Source organism: Falco peregrinus, chromosome 3 (genome assembly GCF_023634155.1).
Source record: "Falco peregrinus isolate bFalPer1 chromosome 3, bFalPer1.pri, whole genome shotgun sequence".
Lineage (NCBI taxonomy): Eukaryota > Metazoa > Chordata > Aves > Falconiformes > Falconidae > Falco > Falco peregrinus.
The window spans coordinates 56,705,136-56,723,951 of record NC_073723.1 but is presented as its reverse complement, the minus strand read 5'-3'; the positions used below and the strand labels follow the sequence as shown (position 1 = coordinate 56,723,951).

General features: G+C 39.7%; 1 protein-coding gene across 1 annotated transcript in view; it reads left to right on the top strand.

The window, feature by feature from the left end:
• The window catches only part of LAMA3 (laminin subunit alpha 3), a 123,068-nt gene that overhangs the window by 72,268 nt on the left and 31,984 nt on the right, over positions 1-18,816 (top strand). Inside the window, exons 37-44 of the mRNA XM_055800349.1 lie at positions 391-555; positions 2,928-3,029; positions 3,972-4,055; positions 4,983-5,213; positions 8,969-9,082; positions 12,740-12,849; positions 14,720-14,800; positions 16,214-16,320. Coding sequence (XP_055656324.1) covers positions 391-555; positions 2,928-3,029; positions 3,972-4,055; positions 4,983-5,213; positions 8,969-9,082; positions 12,740-12,849; positions 14,720-14,800; positions 16,214-16,320 — 994 coding nt within the window. The remainder of the gene's footprint in view (positions 1-390; positions 556-2,927; positions 3,030-3,971; positions 4,056-4,982; positions 5,214-8,968; positions 9,083-12,739; positions 12,850-14,719; positions 14,801-16,213; positions 16,321-18,816) is intronic.

The following is an 18,816-nucleotide window of genomic DNA, read 5'->3' as shown; positions in this document are numbered from 1 at the left end:
CAACAGATCCACACTCTGTCTTTTATGTTGGTGTCCTCGATTTGATTTTGGAATGGACTTTAAAAAGCACCTTAAAATTACATCCTTGGGTTTGTGTACACAGTTCATATTCACCTCCAGAAGGGTTATGTCTTCACATGGCTGAAGATAGAATTTAGTTTGCAGGTGACAAACCACATTGCTGCATTCCAAATAGCTTTGGCACCTCTGTCCCACTTACACTGTCTTTTGAGATCCTTGCAATATCCATCCTGCAAAGACTTTAGGCTGGCTCTGAAGGGGTTGCTAAGGGAATTATAGAGGATAAACAATTTATCCTCATTACTTGGTGCTGGTAAAGTTTAATAAAGGATGAGACAAGCTTCTATTTCCTTTTTGTATTTTCATTAGTTTGTGGACATGAGGAACTGGCGCTTGGAGGCAGTGGATGAAAATATTGACATTCCAGTCACGTTCAATCCAGTCAGTAATAGTGTAGTGGCTGATGTTCAAGAGTTGCCTGCTTCAGTGCATAGTTTGTACTGGAAAGCACCACCGGCTTACCTGGGAGAGAAGGTAAATGACACCTAACTCACCTATTCTAATAACATTTATTCATTTTTTGTCAGCATCATTGATAAAAGAGTCTCATTGTTTTTCTTTCATACATTTCTTTCTCTTCCCTCACAAGATTTTTGTCTCTTTCAGCTGTCATGTCAGGAATCACAATATTTTACTTCTGAGTACAATGTTAAAATTATATCCAGTAACACATTATTAATCATCTTGCTTGGTGCCAGGGAGGTCTTTATGTGAACAGCATGGTCAGGACCTATGGTTCAGGGAGCTGATACCTTCAGCTGCTTTTCTGAAACCCAGAACATGCAGAGCTTCCCAATATGCCTGAGTATCCTTTAGACTCCCTATAGTATCTCCTGGGCAGATTTCCAAACAAATAAAAAGTGCTCAGTGGCACACAAAACCCCCACCTTTTGCTTTCGATATGTTGCTTGGGAAGAGCAACACCTGGTTTTCTAAACATCGTGTTCTTTGAACTGCTTGCTGCTCTTTCTACTCGTGCATAGGAGCAGTCTTTTGCTCACATTAATACCTTCGCACTGACCAGGGGGACTTTGCTAGCGGTGGCTTGCAGGCCAGACCCCCAGGTTCTCCCTGTTTGGAGCTCTGACAGTGTCCATAGTTGCCAGCCAGCTGTAGGACACAGGTGTTTCAGATGCAATCTTACTGTCAGACAAGTGAAAACAAATGGGATAGACACCAGAGCATTAAAGATAGTACTTTTGTAATTTTTGAAGTTCCTCTTAGTCCTCATTTTAAAAAGTAGAGAAATGTTTGTCATCCTTCTTTCTTATGCTCAGAGGTACTAAACTTGATGTTTAGTTAGGATGCTTTTTGTTGATGTTAGAGAGGTTCTTGTTTCAATGTCTACAAATTATTTTCCAAAGAAATTTGATGTTTAAGCGTGTTATCTACTACAGTGTCATACCAAAAGGACTTTTGTTGTCCACATAACAAAACATAGGCAACAACCCTTTTTAAACATAGCTATTAAGAGCAGTGCTCTGAGTTTTATGTTCCATGTCACAGTATCTAACTAGGCATGACTTGCTTTTATTTACAACGACAACACTGTCACTGGAAAATAAATCCTGTACATATAGAATACAGAGGATAGTTTATAACACCAATATTTTCCCATTTAAAGAAAAAAAAAAGAAAAAGCAGTAACATAACAGCCTGTCATATGGTGCAGTCCTATAATGTGCATTTAACAGGAAATTAGCTCTAGTTTGAGTTTTCTTGCATTTGTAGGCAAAAAATAGCCAATGTTCCAAATGATGCTTTTGAAAATGCAGTTGGCTGAAGGTAATAGCATTAGTTATGAATCTGTGATCCAAGGAAAAAATTTAGTACTGAGATGTCTGTGTTTTCTTACATCAAAGTATATGGAAAGGAGTAGATTGAATGCTGGTGCTTACCTGCAGAACACCAAAACCTGACAAAGCAGTTTTTCCTCCCATGTCAAAACCAAGTATAAGCTATAAGGGCAAACAGCAAGGGGTGCAAAGCAAAGTACTCTATCTTTGGCAAAACATCTGATTTCACCTAGTACCCACAAACCTTCTTTCTAGACTCTTCTTGGAACAAAAACTGTGTAGGCTGTTCCTGGAGCTCCCTTTCCTTTCAACATGTTTTGAGCTGAGTCACGCATACAGAACCCAGGGAAGCTATTTGTCAGATGATTCAAGCATACTTGCCGAAGTCTATTCTGGGCAGCAGCGTGTATATTTGGTTGGGTTTGAGACTGCATGTAGTCTCCTGTAGTTGAGCCAAAAGAAGTGTGGTTTCAGCTCAGCCTACAGCAGAGGTCTGTTTACAACAGAGCTGGTATCAGCTGATAGCAGTAGGAGTCCCGTCCTCCAGAAGGTGGAGCAGAGCTTTCCAGATTAGATTAATTTTGTAGTAAATTTAGAAAATGCTGGCCTATGAAAGCCACCTTTACACATGTGTTATCTGACTGCTCCTTTTTACCTATGGCTGTCCATAGGGTTCACTACCACTTCCGTTGTTAGTCTGACATCGGCTCTTGAGGAGCCAAAGCTATTCTGTAGGGTCAGGGGAAAAACAACATTCGTGTGACTATGTAACTTCTCCATGACACAGACGGCATGATCCCAAGTATGGGAAAAACCCCCTGATGCAGGTAACCTTCCAGAGAACAGTAATTGCTCAAAAAGTGATGTCAGATACACAAAGTAAACAAAATAGAAATTAATTTATTCCAAGCAATACATTTTTTCAATTTTGTCTAAAGAACAAGGAATAGATATATTACAGTGCTGGAAGATGGGGTAAACTTGAATACAAAGATTATTATCAAGTAGTAGCGCAGTAAAGCATCTCTGGTCTTGTGCGTTTTGTTACAGCTTTCTTCATATGGTGGCTTCCTAAGTTACCAAGTGAAATCTTTTGGCTTACCTAGTGAGGGCATGGTTCTTCTGGATAAGAGACCTGATATACAGCTAACAGTAAGTTTTGAAGTATTATTTTTTCTTTAGAGCAATATCAATACCATGATTTCTTATGTTACCTGGCAATGATGGCAAATTTTGCTCCTGTAATGTGCTTAACTTTTATAGCAACTTGCTACATTTCTATAATAGTGATTTTACTGCATTTTGCTCAAAGCCATCAACAAACCTATCTCTGTTGCCAAAGTAACATATTATTAAGCTTAACTGGCTTGAGAGCAAATAAACCAGGATTTTCTCTGTAAAATGCACCTGTGAAAAAAAATAATAATGCATTGCACACTTGTCAACAAGTATGACCTCAGCTCAGCAAAATATGCCTTGGATTCCATGTGTAATTAATTTCATTTTCTGTGAGAATTTTCTTCAGCATTAAATTAAGCATAATTATAAGGCTTCGAGGGACTGAAATAAAAGAGCATTTTGCTTTCACATATTTTTAATTCAGCCACTTTAGGGCCAAAATTGTAATCTTTTACTGTTTGTTGAAATTCCCAAGGTGGTAGTTTTGTTCCTTCAGACCATCAGAAATATTAATTTGGTATTCTAGGATTCTTGTTGGGAAACACGCCTCATAAAGTACTACAGTAGTATCTGAAGTTGTTTGTGCACTAGCATACAAGGGAGAGTGTTTGAAAATGCAAAAGCATTTTTACTTGAAAATAATAACTAGTTCCTGTGAAAATTGGTCAGCATTAATTTAGTTCTTTGGTGGTTTTTTTGGAAAGTAATAGGCAAAAGCAGTGAAAACCCCGCTGACACGGGAACGCAGTGCTTGCCATGCCACTTTGCTGATAAAAGGACATTGTTTTCCTAGTATTACTTGGTTTTTATCCCCCAAAGAACAGGATTAATGTGCTTCACCCAATTTTATGGCAACTGAACACTTCACCATAAAAAGTAGTGAAATGGCAATGTTATATCCTCCTTCTCACACAGGGCCAGCAAATGAAAGTTGTTTATATGGATCCCAACAACCCACTGCCTGACCGTCAATATTATGGCCGTGTGCAGCTAGTTGAGGTAAGAAATGAAAATGGAATGGCCTTCCCTTTGCTTCACAGTGGACATAAAAAATACACAGCTAATATGTGCAGAAATTCCAAATGTTTGATATAATGAGTATAAACTTAAGTACTGTAGTCCTCAAATACAAACAACATTTTTGTTCTCTCTTCACTGACACATTGAACCTAGGTTCTGGTTCACGCCACCTAATTTTATCACCTCTAAGTTAGCCATCTTGTCCAATTTAGCCCTTAGCAGTCCCTGCAGGGCCAGTGGAGTAATACTGAACCAGTCATCAATGGAAGATGATTCATTGCAGCTCCAGACTGTACTTAATAGGAATGAAATGAACTGTTACTTGTTTTCCTTGGTGTTTAGCTACCCAGTTTTGAATGGGCGTCCAACATTCAGACAGGTGAGCTTAGCAGGTATTATTCCTACCTTAAATCTGTGCTCAGAAGGTCAGACTGGGTTATTTATTTCTGTATCATGTACAGGTCAAAAAGATGTTTCTTTAACATTGTCTATTAGCAGCAAGAAAGCATGTGAAGGCAGCCCACAAAGGCTGGATTTCTAGGACTTTGCTTACTCTTAATAATAAAAGCATTTTCCTCCACCCTTTTATGATTTGATGGGTAATACCTCAAAGAAATTTGTTTGACTGAAGAACCTATATACTGCTTCATTTTTCAATACCTCAAAGCTATAGGTACCTTGCAAAGCAAAGGGTCCATCCCTTTTTACACTCGTTATTTCTTTTTCCACCTGTTCCGTGTTTATGTTCATTATTTTCCTGACCTCTGTTTCACCCCACAGCAATTGGCACTATAGGGGTCTGTTCCATAGAGTTTTTCCTCCCTTTTCCTGTCATCCTGTCTTCTTTGCAGATACTCTTTTTAAGAAGCTGAAGGGCTGTGCTCATTTTGTACCCTTAACATGCAGGGAAACTTCAGGCATGCCAGCAGCAATAACCTTGTGTCCAGAGAAGAACTGATGATAATCCTGTCTAGACTGGATGGCTTACACATCAGAGGCCTTTACTTCACGGAGACTCAGCGATTAACCCTTGGTGAGGTTGGGCTGGAAGAAGCCACCAGTACAGGAAGCGGCAGCATTGCCTACAGTGTAGAGACATGCTCCTGCCCTCCGCAGTATGCTGGTGACTCATGTCAGGTAGGAAGCAGCTGCCTGCATACTGTACCATTACCTTCTGTCTTGCCTACAGCTATACATACTGGTTTAGTTAGAGGAACAAGCTAGTTATTAATTAAATGTGCTTCTTGTAAGCATGTGCGCTTTTGATGGCTCAGGTACTTTCACTAAGAAGCACTGTAGGATTATTCAACTCGTGATGGCTTTTGTGGAGCTGTGAATGCCATTTTACGTGTGTGAGGCACTACAATGCGGGTTTCTTCTGTGATGCCCTATGAGAGGCTGAATAATCTCATTAGATGCATACTTTAATGGAAGAAAGGTCAGAATTGACTTGATGAAAATTTGTGAGACCCCAACACTGGAGAAAATTCCTGGTGTTCCTTATTTTAGCAGGGTCCAAGGCAAGTAGCCTGAACCTAGATAATTCTGGATACTTTACTGGTTTTATAGGAAAATGTTTGAAAGATGAAGTTAACATGTTTGCAAAAAAAAAAAAATGGAGTTATTTTTATGAAAGATAATGTAAACATTGCAAAGTAACACTGTTACCTGAAGAATGGTGGAATCCTAGCCTCAGTTGTATATCCTGTCGCTGATGCTGTTCCTGTAGCTGTAATTCTTTTGGTTGTTTCCCTGCTTAGCTTAAAGCTTGACTATCTATTCCCATGGATAAGCACCCAAGGCAGCAGAATAAAGTACTGGAGAGATAAGCAGAGTACAAAGTGCACAGAATATGAGGAATTATTCTCTCAGAAAGTGGTTGAGGGTTACCATAAAGCAGCAATTGCTGCACTAACCTTGCAAATATTTTTGAAATGAGAATGAAAGAATAATACCTAGACTGGAGCAGCTGCAGAGAGGCTGAACAAAACATTTACGGCTGGCTTATGTCTCATGTGTGCATCCACTACTCAGGGCAGCTATTTATCATCTGTCGAATACCATTTTGGAAATATTTCTAAAAGCTTATTTTTTCACACATTTGATGTTCTGTGCCACACGCAAATTGACAAGCACTGACTGAAATTCCTACTGCCACCCCATTGCTTTCAACATACTGCTTTGATAAATGAAGCCGCTGGGTTTTTTATATAACCTGGTGGAAATACATAGCCAAAGGAAGTGATCAAGACGCTCACCTGGGTAGTTTGTAATGTTTATGCAGCATTACTCAGGCAGTGATTTACTGCTGTAATCACCTAGCTTTGTCTGGCTGCCTTAGGTGGGGAGGAGGTGATGCCTGCCACACCTCGACTTAGGTATATATTGAGCTACAGGAACTGCGGGGTTATTTGTTAACCTGAAGAACAGTAGTATGTGCTGTACAACTTGACTCACATATAAAGTTTAAAGGTGGGGCCCGTCACAGCAGAGCCTCATTAATCTGAGTCAGAAGCTGGAGAAGAAGGGAGAGTATAAGAGAACCAAACACCTAAAGGACAGCAGCATATGTTCACACTGGAGCTAAGGTAAAAGGATGGCCCAGGTGAAGAGGCCAAGGAATGCAGGATGGCTGGTTGTCACGTTACTAGCCTTGGGGCATTGTTTAGCACAAGATATGCAACAGAGGCTATGGTATCCTAACCTTCAGGAGGGGAGTCAGCAGCAACAAGTTCAAAGGGATTTTCACCTGAGACAGGTAATTTGTTTTTTTCCCTTGCTTGCTTCCTTCTTTTTCTTTGTTTTTAAATGAACTAATTTGATAACAAATTATACATTACTTAATATAAAAGTAATAAGGTTACTCTTATGTCTCAAAGTACTTTGCTAACAAAAGCGTGTGCCAGAAGTTTCTTTTAAATTGCTGTTTACTTAAAAACAATCAGCCTGAACTCCTGAGCACTTGAAAGTGCACAGTTTTATCTTTGCATGGAATCGGTTTTTCAGGATCACAAGTGCTGTTTCAGAAACAAAGTGCCCACCTACTCCAAATGTGTTGTTTTAAAGACAGCGTAAATAGAAAACCAAAAAGATGTACAGATTTTTTCCAAATGCATTTGGATGCATCTTTAAAATGAGTGATACATTTTGCTCTTCAAAAAGAGACTTTCAGTAAATAAAAGTTATATGCATTAGAGCCTATATTTTACTTAGTCATGCTGTTTAATGTATTTCAGGCACTGGTTTCTTCAGAAGTTGTGTGTATTGGCTCCCTGTTGTTCAGGGAACATATTCACCCTTTTAAAAATGTATCTGAAAAGTTTTAAATGCCTTTTCTAAATTCAGTCCTTGCTCACACTGGAATCAGTATTAAAAGCTATGGATTATATTTGTATTCTGAATTTATTTATTTATCCCACATGTAAAGAAGGCAAAGGTGCCACTAGCAACGGTTGTTTAAACAGCAATAACTGAATATTCCTTTTGGGATCAGCTCTGGAAGAGTGAATTTTTTTTCTCTGGCAGTTACGTGCTTGATAAATTCACTGGTTAATCCTGCCCCTGCATAAATACTTGAACCTCAAACCACTGGAACATGGTTTGAGACACCATCCCATAAACCCTTTGCACTTCAGATTTGTCCCATCTGTCTTGGTGGTGCAATTGCTGTAAGAAAAGATTTATGGCTTTAAAGTTCAACTGTCACTTATTTTCTGAATGTTGTCAGGGCCAGCCCCTGACCGTGAGGTAGACTTGAGGTATAGGTACTGTGCAGAAGTACGTTGCCAGAGGCAGGAACCTGGGAGATGCTGGCTTCGTGGGGAGCACAGCTTTCTCCCCACTTCTATGCAGCCTCTGATCTTCCTTGCACCACACCAGCTTAGTTACTAGTGAAAAGGAGCTGGGAAATAGGAGGGATAGACTGATGTCCGGTCATTTTGGATGTGGTTAGTGTTCCAGGAGTACGCTGAGCAGAGAACGTGGACATGAATTTTTTAATTGGTCTGTGTACGGGAAGGCTCCATGCCCAGGAAGAATTCCTCGTATTTTCCCTACCCTTGTGCTTTCCCTGCTCATTCCAAGGAAGAACCTGATTTTAACATATTAGTTACTACCTTCCTGGTGTAGGATAACAAACTCCATTTCTCTTGCTTCATTCATAATGTTCTTCTGGTTCAGCTCCCTATTTAAACCCAACTTTGATCTGACAGGCTGTGCTCCTGCACCTGTGCCCTCAATAGCTGAACATTCTTCTCATGCTTCCCAGGTCTCCATGGCAAGTCTGTACTTAGAAATTAGACTGCTTTATGTTTTGTTGTATCACCTGGCTGTGTCTAAGCATGGCTTTGTATAGCTCTAGGTAGACTTATTGCAGACGTCATGATGAATTAATGTAAAAGGTGTCTTGCTAGAAGTATTTCCAAGGAATACACCATAGTTAAATTGATATCAATATTTAATGTAACCACTAGCTATACATGAGATTTCCATATGTTCTTCTTTGAGAACACTGTAGTGTGAATTTATATTCAAATCTTTTTCTGTCATGTTAAAATTTTGTCATGTTAAAATAAAAGTAATGTTCTACATCTTTGTACATAGCCACAGAAAATGTGGTTTGCTCAGAGGTTAGAGTCAAAACGATGAAATCTCCACTACCACAAAGTGTAGAGCACGGGGGTGGGATGAAACTTCATCATCTCCATTAATTTCTATTCACTGCATTAAAATACTTATAATTTAAACAATATGGGCTTAGAAGAGCTTGCAAGGAAATGTACACGTCCACTACTCCTTGGAAATGGCAATCAATTTCAAAATACTCTTCCCATAACCTGTAAAACATACTTTCTGCACTCACTATTTTTTTTTTCTCTCTGCTTACCATCAAGGAATGTGGCCTTGGATTTTACCGTGAAAATAAAGGATTATTTACTGGACGCTGTGTTCCCTGCAACTGCAACGGAAATTCAAATAGGTGTCAAGATGGTACTGGAAAATGCATTGTAAGTAACTACTAATGTTCAAGAAATGAATTGGAAAAAAAAGGAGAAAAAACATTTAGCTTACTGCAGTATGGACTATATAGCACTGTTAAAGTCCAAGCAACTAAACATAATCCTTGTATGTCTCATTCTCTATATCTTGTACTGTAATGAGCCCAAGTTGCATGCACTTACATGTATGTTAAACATAACTGTGAGTGATGAGAATAATTTCTGATCTTTTTTTTGTTTTCTTCTTTCCCTTATGATTTATATTAGCTCATGGTATAAAATGTCATGAAATTAGTACATATGTAAGTGTTTGCAGTTATTTTTAATAAATATGGGTCTTACACTGGCATATGCAGTCCTTAGTTGTACACATATATACTAGGGTTTGCCAATGCTGGCAAATAGCATGTTCATGCATAGCATGGCCTTTGCAGAATCCCTTCTTTAATCAACATCAGTAAATCTCCACGAGTCTTAATTTACATCTAGATGGATTAAAAAATATTGGAAGAAACAAGACGAGATAAAGGGGATAGAAGTTAGATTAATTAGAAAATTTCCACTGTTACAGAAGGTAGTGGGACAGATTTTGCTCCCTGGCCCAGCAAAGCAGCCTCATGGGAGTGGATCAGCCCTCATAGCAATGGAAGTGCGACATTTGGCCGACCGTGCTTCTCCAGCTTATACCCATTGATGGTTTGAATAGTTTGTTCTGAAAAATTCCTGCTTAAAAACTTTTCACTAATTTTTCACTTACTGTGTAAACAAGAACCTTGTCAACACCTTTCATGGTCTTTCTTCTCTGTTATTTCTTCCTTGTTCGCGCTGCATCCGTTCTGCCTGCGGTGCATTCCTGCATGTTATGTCATTCCCCCCCTCCCCCCCGACTTCGTCTCAGCCAACGCTCTCGCTTTAATGGAAACTGTAAAGCAATTCAGCACATTCCGGGGGATGACTTACAGGCTACTGCTTTGGAGAGGCAGGGCAGGCCATGACAAGAAAGAGCTGCAGCAGAGCTGTAAAGATGAGGAGATTTTACTTCATTTCCAGATGAAAATTATAAAGGACAAAAATTGCAAATTTCACCTTTACCTCATGAAGTATGTGATTTAGGTTTCTCTTTATCCCTTCCTTCTCACAGCTGGATTAACTTTCAGATAGATAGAGCTAAATCAATGCTTGGCCCTGGGACAAAATTCAGGATAAGCAAAGTCACCCAGGATAACGTGGTGGAAAATGAAAGCCCAGAGGGCCTGTATTTCCATCATGAGCCTCTGCCTAATATGGAGCAAGTTTGTCTCTGTAGAGGAGCCGTGGGACAAAGTCCTGTTGTGGTGCAGAGAAGACAAGGAGGCTTCCCTGTCCAAAGTGCAGTGCTCACTCGCTTGCCCTCCTTCTCCCTGCTCCTCACCTGAGCACGGGCCCAGTGCCTCAGCATGTCAGCATCGCTGCCATGACAGCCTCCAGAGAGGGCTTTGTGAGCCGAAGCCCAGGCTGACTCCTTTCTCTGTGGCAGCAGTGCTGTGCTCCCCAGCTCAGGCGGTAGCCATCCCACTGACTGCTGGTGGGAGGAGAGGGGTGCAGTGCTATACTGCTGAAAGAGGAGAACAGTGAGGGAGGAGGTGGAGAAGACAGAAAGACTGGTTCTCATGTGTAGGGAAAAGCCAGCCCTCTGCCATTAATCAGGCTTTGTGTCCTTGTGGTCCCTGCCTTTCCTCCTGAAAGGTGCGTTCCCTCAGCAGCAGCGTGGTGCTGAGACTTGCTCATCCCTTGACAGGTTGTTTCATGTCACATAAGCCCATGTACATAGGTGTTTCTGTTGTGGCCCTGGCACGCTCTGCTATGGCGTCCTGATGCCATATGGGTGCGTATGGAGTCAGCTGAGAGTTTTCCTTTCAGAGTTTGCAGTGCTGGATGGTTTGGAGATGCTGTGACCCCAGGGGTGTCTCTGGTCCTGTGAAGGCTGAAGGAAGAGCCCCGAGGGGGCTGCTGCTCTGGCTGCGTTCCACTGTGCCTTGGGAACTCCCATCCTTATATGCCACGTAGTTAAAGGAAACTTTCTTTGCAGTTATGGAGTTGCTTCAGTTTCTATAGACAGAGTGAGCAAAACAAAAAGCCAGGAACTAAACTTGGGGGGGGGGGGGGGGGGGGGAGGTTGCTCCAAGACGAAACCAACACAAATATTTTTAAATACATCTCTTTTACTCTTTTTGTAGTTTAATTTGTTTTTCAGGATTATAAAAGCTGACAGTAATTATTCAGAAACAGTCTGAAGTTTTCCACACGACTTTTGCAGGAATATATGCACCAGCTTTTGTAGAGGCTGCCTTTTAAAATGGTTCCTTTCATAAACGTAGTGTCTTCATGTTACTTTCACTTCTCTAGTTCAATGTCCCGTATGTGAACTAGAGCTTTTCCTGCTTTCCCAGAACCTTTCACAAGTGAGCCACAAATTTAGTTCTTCAACCAAAATGAAAACTAATTGGAGGTTACTACGTGCAGAGGCTGAAGGAAGGGCTGTTGACGTGGTTGAGGGAGTCTGGGTGTGAAGAAATGTAGAGAATGGAGTATACAAGGAGATGGGAGAGACAGAACTGTTTCTCATTTGTAGGGAAAAATGCCCCTCTGCTGCAAGTTATGGTAGTAGGGCCTTCAACCATAGCCCTAAGCTGTCAAGGTCCCTGAAATGCAAGTGTTACTTGCTCAGTGACTGCTTCCAGCCAATTTCCCACTTTCTTTTATCATCTTTCACTTTATTAGTACACCCTCAGCTCTGTGGGATGTTGAATCAGTCTGTTGCACACTGAAGGAAACAGCTGTAGAACTTGGGAATGTGAATACCTCTTCAGTGTTGGTCACATGGAATTTTTATGGCTGCTCAAGATTGTATTTGAACAATTTCTACTTTAAATTAGTATTGCTTTAGGTAATGCAAAAGCAACTTCTTTATTCTCTCCCTGTAATATATAAATTTGTGTGACAATTAGACAGCACCAGGAATAAGAATGTTTCTAAAATAAGATATGATTCCCAACAATTTTACAATGGAAAAAGTGGCTCAGTTATACTGGTTTTAATTGTCTTCCTAGCCTTTGTTTTCATTATTTACTCCATAAATACAAATAACACATACACTGGAGAAAGTACATGAAATGAAATTCTTATCTGAATCTACTAACAGAAATATTTTACATTAATTTAGTGGGATTCTTTTAAGAATGTACTTGGGTTCAATTGATTGCGTGCTTTTAAATGATATCTGCCTTATAATTAATGTTAAGATGCAAAATTTAAAGTTTAATTTAAACATATTGATTTTTAATTGAAATATCAAGACAGAGAGAGTGCATTAGTAATTCCTTAACAAACTATGCGTCTGATTGAATTTCTTTAAAACTATGTTTAATGCTGCTTGTTTATTGATGCTTTTCCACAATAATGACCAAATTGTGGTTTCTACAATTGCAGAATGACTGGAACCAATTTATCCTGGTTGGGAAGGCAGTTTGGCCATAAATGTTTGATTATGTGGAAGGGAAAGAACGTATCCTCTGAGTAGATTAGCTACTTTTTTTTTTTTTTTTTTTTTTTTTTAATAATCATAAAGCCGTATTGAGTGGTAAAGAACTGTTAACTCTCTTGCTTGTCTCTCTCTTCCTTTTGAAGAACTGTCAGTATAATACTGCTGGGGAGAAATGTGAGCGCTGTGAAGATGGTTATTTTGGAGATGCCACTGAAGGCTCCTGCCGGGTGTGTCCTTGCCCCTATACAAACAGGTACAGTAAAAAGTAATAAAAAGTCAAGCAGGGGAGGGGAAAAAGAAAAAAAAAAAAAAGAAAGAAAGAAAAAACCTGCAACCAAACACCAATCCCTACTACCATAGGAAGATAATGATCTTTTCCTGTATTCTGATATTGCTCAGCATAGTGGGGCATCAGACCCATTTGAGGTGTGTTAGACCAGCAGTAACTTGGTAGTCTGTCTCACAGCACTGCCTTTTTTAATAAGTTGAGTATTCCCATTCTCACTCAGTTTCTGAACCACAAAGGCACACTGCTCATCACCTGGGGGAGCCCCAGGCAGTCGCAATGGGCTTATGTATAAAATCATGTTGAGAAATATAGCGTGGAAGCCTTTTCCCTTACTGGACATATCCAGAATCTTTCTTGTTTACTGAAATGCAAGATGTAAGTTATCTTTAGTCTCACATTTAACACCATTACTCTGGGTAGGAGATAAGTGACAATGATGAAACAAGCCCTTTATATGAATTCAGAAAATTTAGTAAGATGCAAAAATAATATAAAAACGTTAAAGCTTTTCAGCATGTATCTAGATTTCTGAAAGTATGGTTGCTCTTCAGGTGGAAGCTCTGTTTGAAGTACAAACATACTGAGCTAAAAAAAATTAATTTCCTTGGATCTAATGAGGTTGCCAGGCTTAAAACTGGGCAGTAAATTGCATTTTGAATGTGTGGTATGTTTAGCCACATTGTCATCATTGGTCAGTTCTGAAACCTGAAGTCTGTTAAAAAAAATGAAGCTAGAAATTGCTAAAGGCACCACATAATATTTGCCAGGTGCATTACCAAACACCAAGTAGCCTTAAGTAGGAGATTTGCACCATCAGAAAATGGACAGGTTTTTCATTTATCAGAGAACTCTGTGACAGATCAGTTTTTGACAGCATTGGTCTTTTCTGCAGGTGCTTGCCTGAGGCTGACTGAATATATTTTTAGTCATATTTTGCTTTAAGAATGCTGAAATATCTAGGGAGACCATAAAACTGCGGTTTCATAGCTGCACATTAGGGTGGTAAATACCATTCCTGACATAGGAAATGCACCCCACCTGGCATTGTTGGAGTTGACAATTTTCCTCCTAGTCAAATTATATGTAATTCTTATTGCAGACATCTTTGATGCACAGACTTGCTTTATCCTGCTGTTCATAAATTAAAAAATGGAAATAGCAAACATGCCCTATCCCTGCTTCACCTCCTGCCTTCTCCTTCCCAGACATTGGCCAAAAAATTTTTCTCCCAGAGAAATTTGAATCTAGATGGGTCTGCTAGAAAGAGCAGACAAAAATGTTCATTGTGTTAACCAGATATACTCTAAAGCTCCCCAAAATGGTGTACAACTCTATTCTGCCTTGGTTAAAAAAAAACAAAACAAAAAAAACCCCAAAACCAAAACAAACACCAAACAATAGCTACATTAAAATATCGTTTAATGTTTCCATCCATAAAAAAGAAAAAAAGCTATCTAAGCAGGAGAACATATTGTCTAGCACAGGCTATTGATTCTTGCCTAGTAAGATAAAATAGCTACCTAGACTTGTTTTATTTTACAACATCACTATTAAGGTTTATTTTAGGCATTCCTTTGCATAGTGAACTATTATAGTCGGTCAGTCCAGAGGGTCAGGAAATTATTATTTTTTAGTCTAAGGAAAGAATTTAGACAAAATATATAAAACTTCAAAGAATTAGTCACAGCAGTTTGTCTAGAGGCAAATTAACTGAGAAGTAATTTGGTGGTATAAAAACTTTTAAATCTGAAAGTCATTTAACTGAGCTTAGCCTCTAGAGAGCAAAACCTATTTGATGATCTGTTCACAATAATATTTTTGCTTCTTCTCAAAGATTTGCAACTGGTTGTGTCACAAACGGTGAAGAAATACAGTGTCTCTGCAAAGAAGGCTATACTGGAATTCGTTGTGAACGGTAAGTGACTTGTTTCTCAAGACCATGGCTTTTGAGGGACACCATAGAAGGAGGTGTGTGCCAATATATGGACGTACACATATGCATAGTATGCACACACTTAAGGAGTATCTATTTATATGAACAGCTGCTATAGCGTGGTGCTATAGTGTAATTCTAGAAGTAAACCCAACACTCCCTGGAGAAATGTAAACAATTATTCACAGACTATTTAGTGACTACACAGTTTTTACCAAAAAGAGAAATGTCAGCCTCTTAGCCTAAGTGCCCTGTGCCTTGCCAGGATAATCCTGTACCCTTTCTGGTAATAATGACTCCCACTTGTTTTGTCCCTTTTCGAGTTAAAAACGTTTTTCCGTTTTCTGCAAGGTACCTGATGATGCTTCAGTGTTCCTAGTTATCCAACAGCAACCATATAATAAACATTATACACCATACCCTTCATGCCAAATCATTCTGATGTGTTCCACACGTGGAGCATACAAAAATACAATGCCAAAGCCATCTCTTTTGCTGGAACATTGCAGCTGTTTGGCAAAGGACAAGAGGAACAGCATGGCAGTTTCAGGCAGACAGAGGAAGCTATTTCACTGAGTTTCAATTTCCGGGAGAATTTAAGCACAGCGGAGTGGTGTTGTCTGGTTTGGAAACCTGAGGCTAATAAGTCATAGCTCACCTGAAGACAGCACCTCCAGTAGGACGTTGTCTTGTGCTTTGAAACTGTTACCTTTGACATCTAAGCTGCAGGTTAGACGGATTTTTCTCTTCCAGATCTAGCTGTACCTCAGCTGCTCATCATGGCCCTTTGATCCTGCATTGCCACTCCTACAGATCTCACAACAGGGTGACTTCTAGGAATATTAGCTAGCCAGTCTGGACAATATATTTTATCTATAAAATATTCAGAGTTCACTCACACAGAATACTTTGCTGGCAGATGGCAAGAGGAGGTATCACCCAGCAGAAGGGTGATAATGTCATTCAGTGCTATTGCTGTTTGAAATCTCAACATGTGCTTGCAGTATGATCCTCCTTAATAGGTGTTTTCTGGTGAGATCACAGACCAGAATGGTGTGGTTTGCTGGATTAAGCCTTGTCAGGGTCTCTGTGTATGTATGTATCTGTGTATATTGTATTTTTTCAGATTAAGTGAATTATTCCTATATGAGCATTGTGGGAGTTCTTTTATTTTGAGAAAAAAATTCTGCAGTACTTGGAAGGATATTTTTAGCATAGTGCAGAGGATACTTTAGGCCAAAAATATACTCTTTTTGTCTAATTCAAGACATGAACTCAATAATTCTTGAAAATTTCTTCTGGAGAATAACTAGGGGGTTTTGTATTTTACAAGGGAAAGTATTTTTCACAAAAGTAGCTTCAAATATTTAATAAAAATTACTTCTATCTCTTTAGATGTGCTCCAGGATATTTCGGAAATCCACAGAAATATGGAGGCTACTGTCAGAAATGTAATTGTAATAATAATGGACAGCTGGCTAGCTGTGACCACCTGACTGGAGGTACGTGAGGGCCTATGAACATGAAAGGGGGTGTTATCTTCTCTCTGGGAAGCAGAGAAGGATGGTACTCTAGATAAATTGAACAGAGGGAAAGATCTAGACTTATAAGAAATGTAGATAATTTTTAACAAAATGTAAGTTTTCCTAAAACACAACATGATGGTAATAGAAGGGCTGTCCTGAGTCATCAAGTTTGCTCCTCTAAGCCATTTTATCATGTATTTCCCTTCATAAATACTACCAATTTTATTCTGGTTTTCTGTTTCACTGGTATATTTTTAAATGCATTATGGTTCCTCTGATTATATGGTTAAGTCATATCTTACCAGTCTGTGTCACAGACTTAGGAAACTGAGAAGCCTTAATATGCCTTTTTTAAATGTATTTGGGACAGATTAGTGACATCTTCAGAGTCTGCATCAGGCAGTGCCTTCATAGGTATCCATGCTAACTGTGTTTACAGTGGAAGTTAGGACCTGAGTCATGGGGCTGTTTTATAAACCCTGCTACATACCATTCTGCCATCTAAGGCGTCCCTGATTTTCCCAGAATCAGTCACACATGTACTCCACTACTAGTAAGCTCTTATAAGAATATTATACCACTGGCATGCATTTGTTGTATCTGTTATAATCCTGAAGTAAAGGGCCTGATCCAACATTCCTCAGACCATCTTTACCTTGATTCACCTCAGTCCCTTGGGATACTCATTTCTATTCAGAAACACATAGGCCACTGCTCCTGAAAAGGATCTTGATTTTCATTCCCCAGTAAAATTACACTTTTCTCTCCCCATAGACAGCTTTTCCTCCTCAGATATTAGTAAAGTGTCAAACTAACAACTGACATTCTCATGTTACTCATTTCTCTGCACTGCTGTTCATACTGCATTCAAGGAGCTGCAAGGATCACCTTTGTCACAGAAATGAGAAAAACAGCAAGTGATGTGAACTGCTGTTGGCAGCTGGTGCAATTTTTCAATAGCTAGTTCTCATTTCATATTTCATCATTGAAGTAATGCATCTTTATTATATTTATACCTTGTGTGGAATAGATCCAAGCAGTGTTTGATGTTTTATCCTTTCTTTTTGAAGCAAACGTTTGCTAGGACAAGCTAATCCAAAAGGCAAAATTCAAAAGCCAGTTTGTTGACAGTTTGTCTCCAACTATATATTCTGATCAGCTGTCTCTTTTCTCTGCATTAAGAATAAAACCTTCTGTGATCATCAGCACAGCATGTTCTATCAGGTTTCTTGTGCGTGATGTCTGGCATTTGGCCAGACTTTTTCATTTCACCATTTCTTGGCTGACGTTTTTTGTGCACAAGTTGTAGCAATAGTTGCATTTAATTGGTACTTCACAGTGACAGCTGAAATGTGTCTGGCGTTAGCTGATTACACAACAGCAGAACTGCATGGGTATTTGAATTACAGAATAATTTCCTTAGTTGTCTTACAAATATATGTTTTGTGACTTGTCTCCTTTTGGCAGCAGCGCTCACTACCAATCCCATTTAACTTCCTGATGACTTAATGTGCAAGTGCCAAAGGAAATGGCACAGCTAGGCAGTTTGTTCCAGGCTGTTTCATGCTGCTGTTAAAGCTCAGGTCTAATTTTATCACTGTAACATCTCACAGTTGCAGGCTGTTGTTGACTCTTGACAGCAACAGCTTATACCCGGAGTGCATCCTTTTCCTTCAGAGTAAAAGACATGCACAGCCCTTTTCATTTTCCAGAGGAGAGGAGGGTGACAGTAGGGCCAAGCCTGTAAAAGGGAGTTGGGCATCAAGATGGGGCGATTCCTGTCCTATATGGTGGCATTTTTAGGAGCCGGTTCCTTTCCTGCCTCCTAGAAGTTAGGATCCCAGGATATTACAATACCATGTGCACCAGGAAAGCGTTAAGCTTCTTATAACAGGGTTTGTAAAACAAACCAGCACACTGGACAGGCAATCACTTGTGCTAGCTTGTTGTAAAGTCTGAGGGCAATGTTTGTTGTACACCACCTGCAGTCCAAGCTCCATGCCTTGGAACACATACAGTGCCTCCTTCCATGCATACACTATGGATTTCTCTCAAGCTTGATTAATCTCTTAATCTTGCGAGCTGTGACAGGTATGAAGAAAAGCCATAAACATTTCTCAGTTCCTTGTGGGTAAGGCATCCTTTGGGGAATCAGAAGCTGTGGTTTGAACATGGATACTGAAGTAGATAAAGGGGTTTGAACCTATGTCCTGGGTAAAATGCTTTAACAGTGTAGCCTTGGCTCCAATCCTGGTGGTGTTATTCTAGGCAAATTCTAGTAATACATTCAGCATATTTGATGTGAGAGAGCCTTCTGCTGCTACCCAAGTAGCATATATTGGTAGGGGAGAGCAGTTTACAGTCAGTTTCCTTCGAGGGATGAAAAAGGTGTTGATCGCAGCAAGGCATAAATGGGAGCTGAATGTTTTGGCATGCTCAAGCTTTCTGGGCCTTTCAGCTTGTTCATGGTGG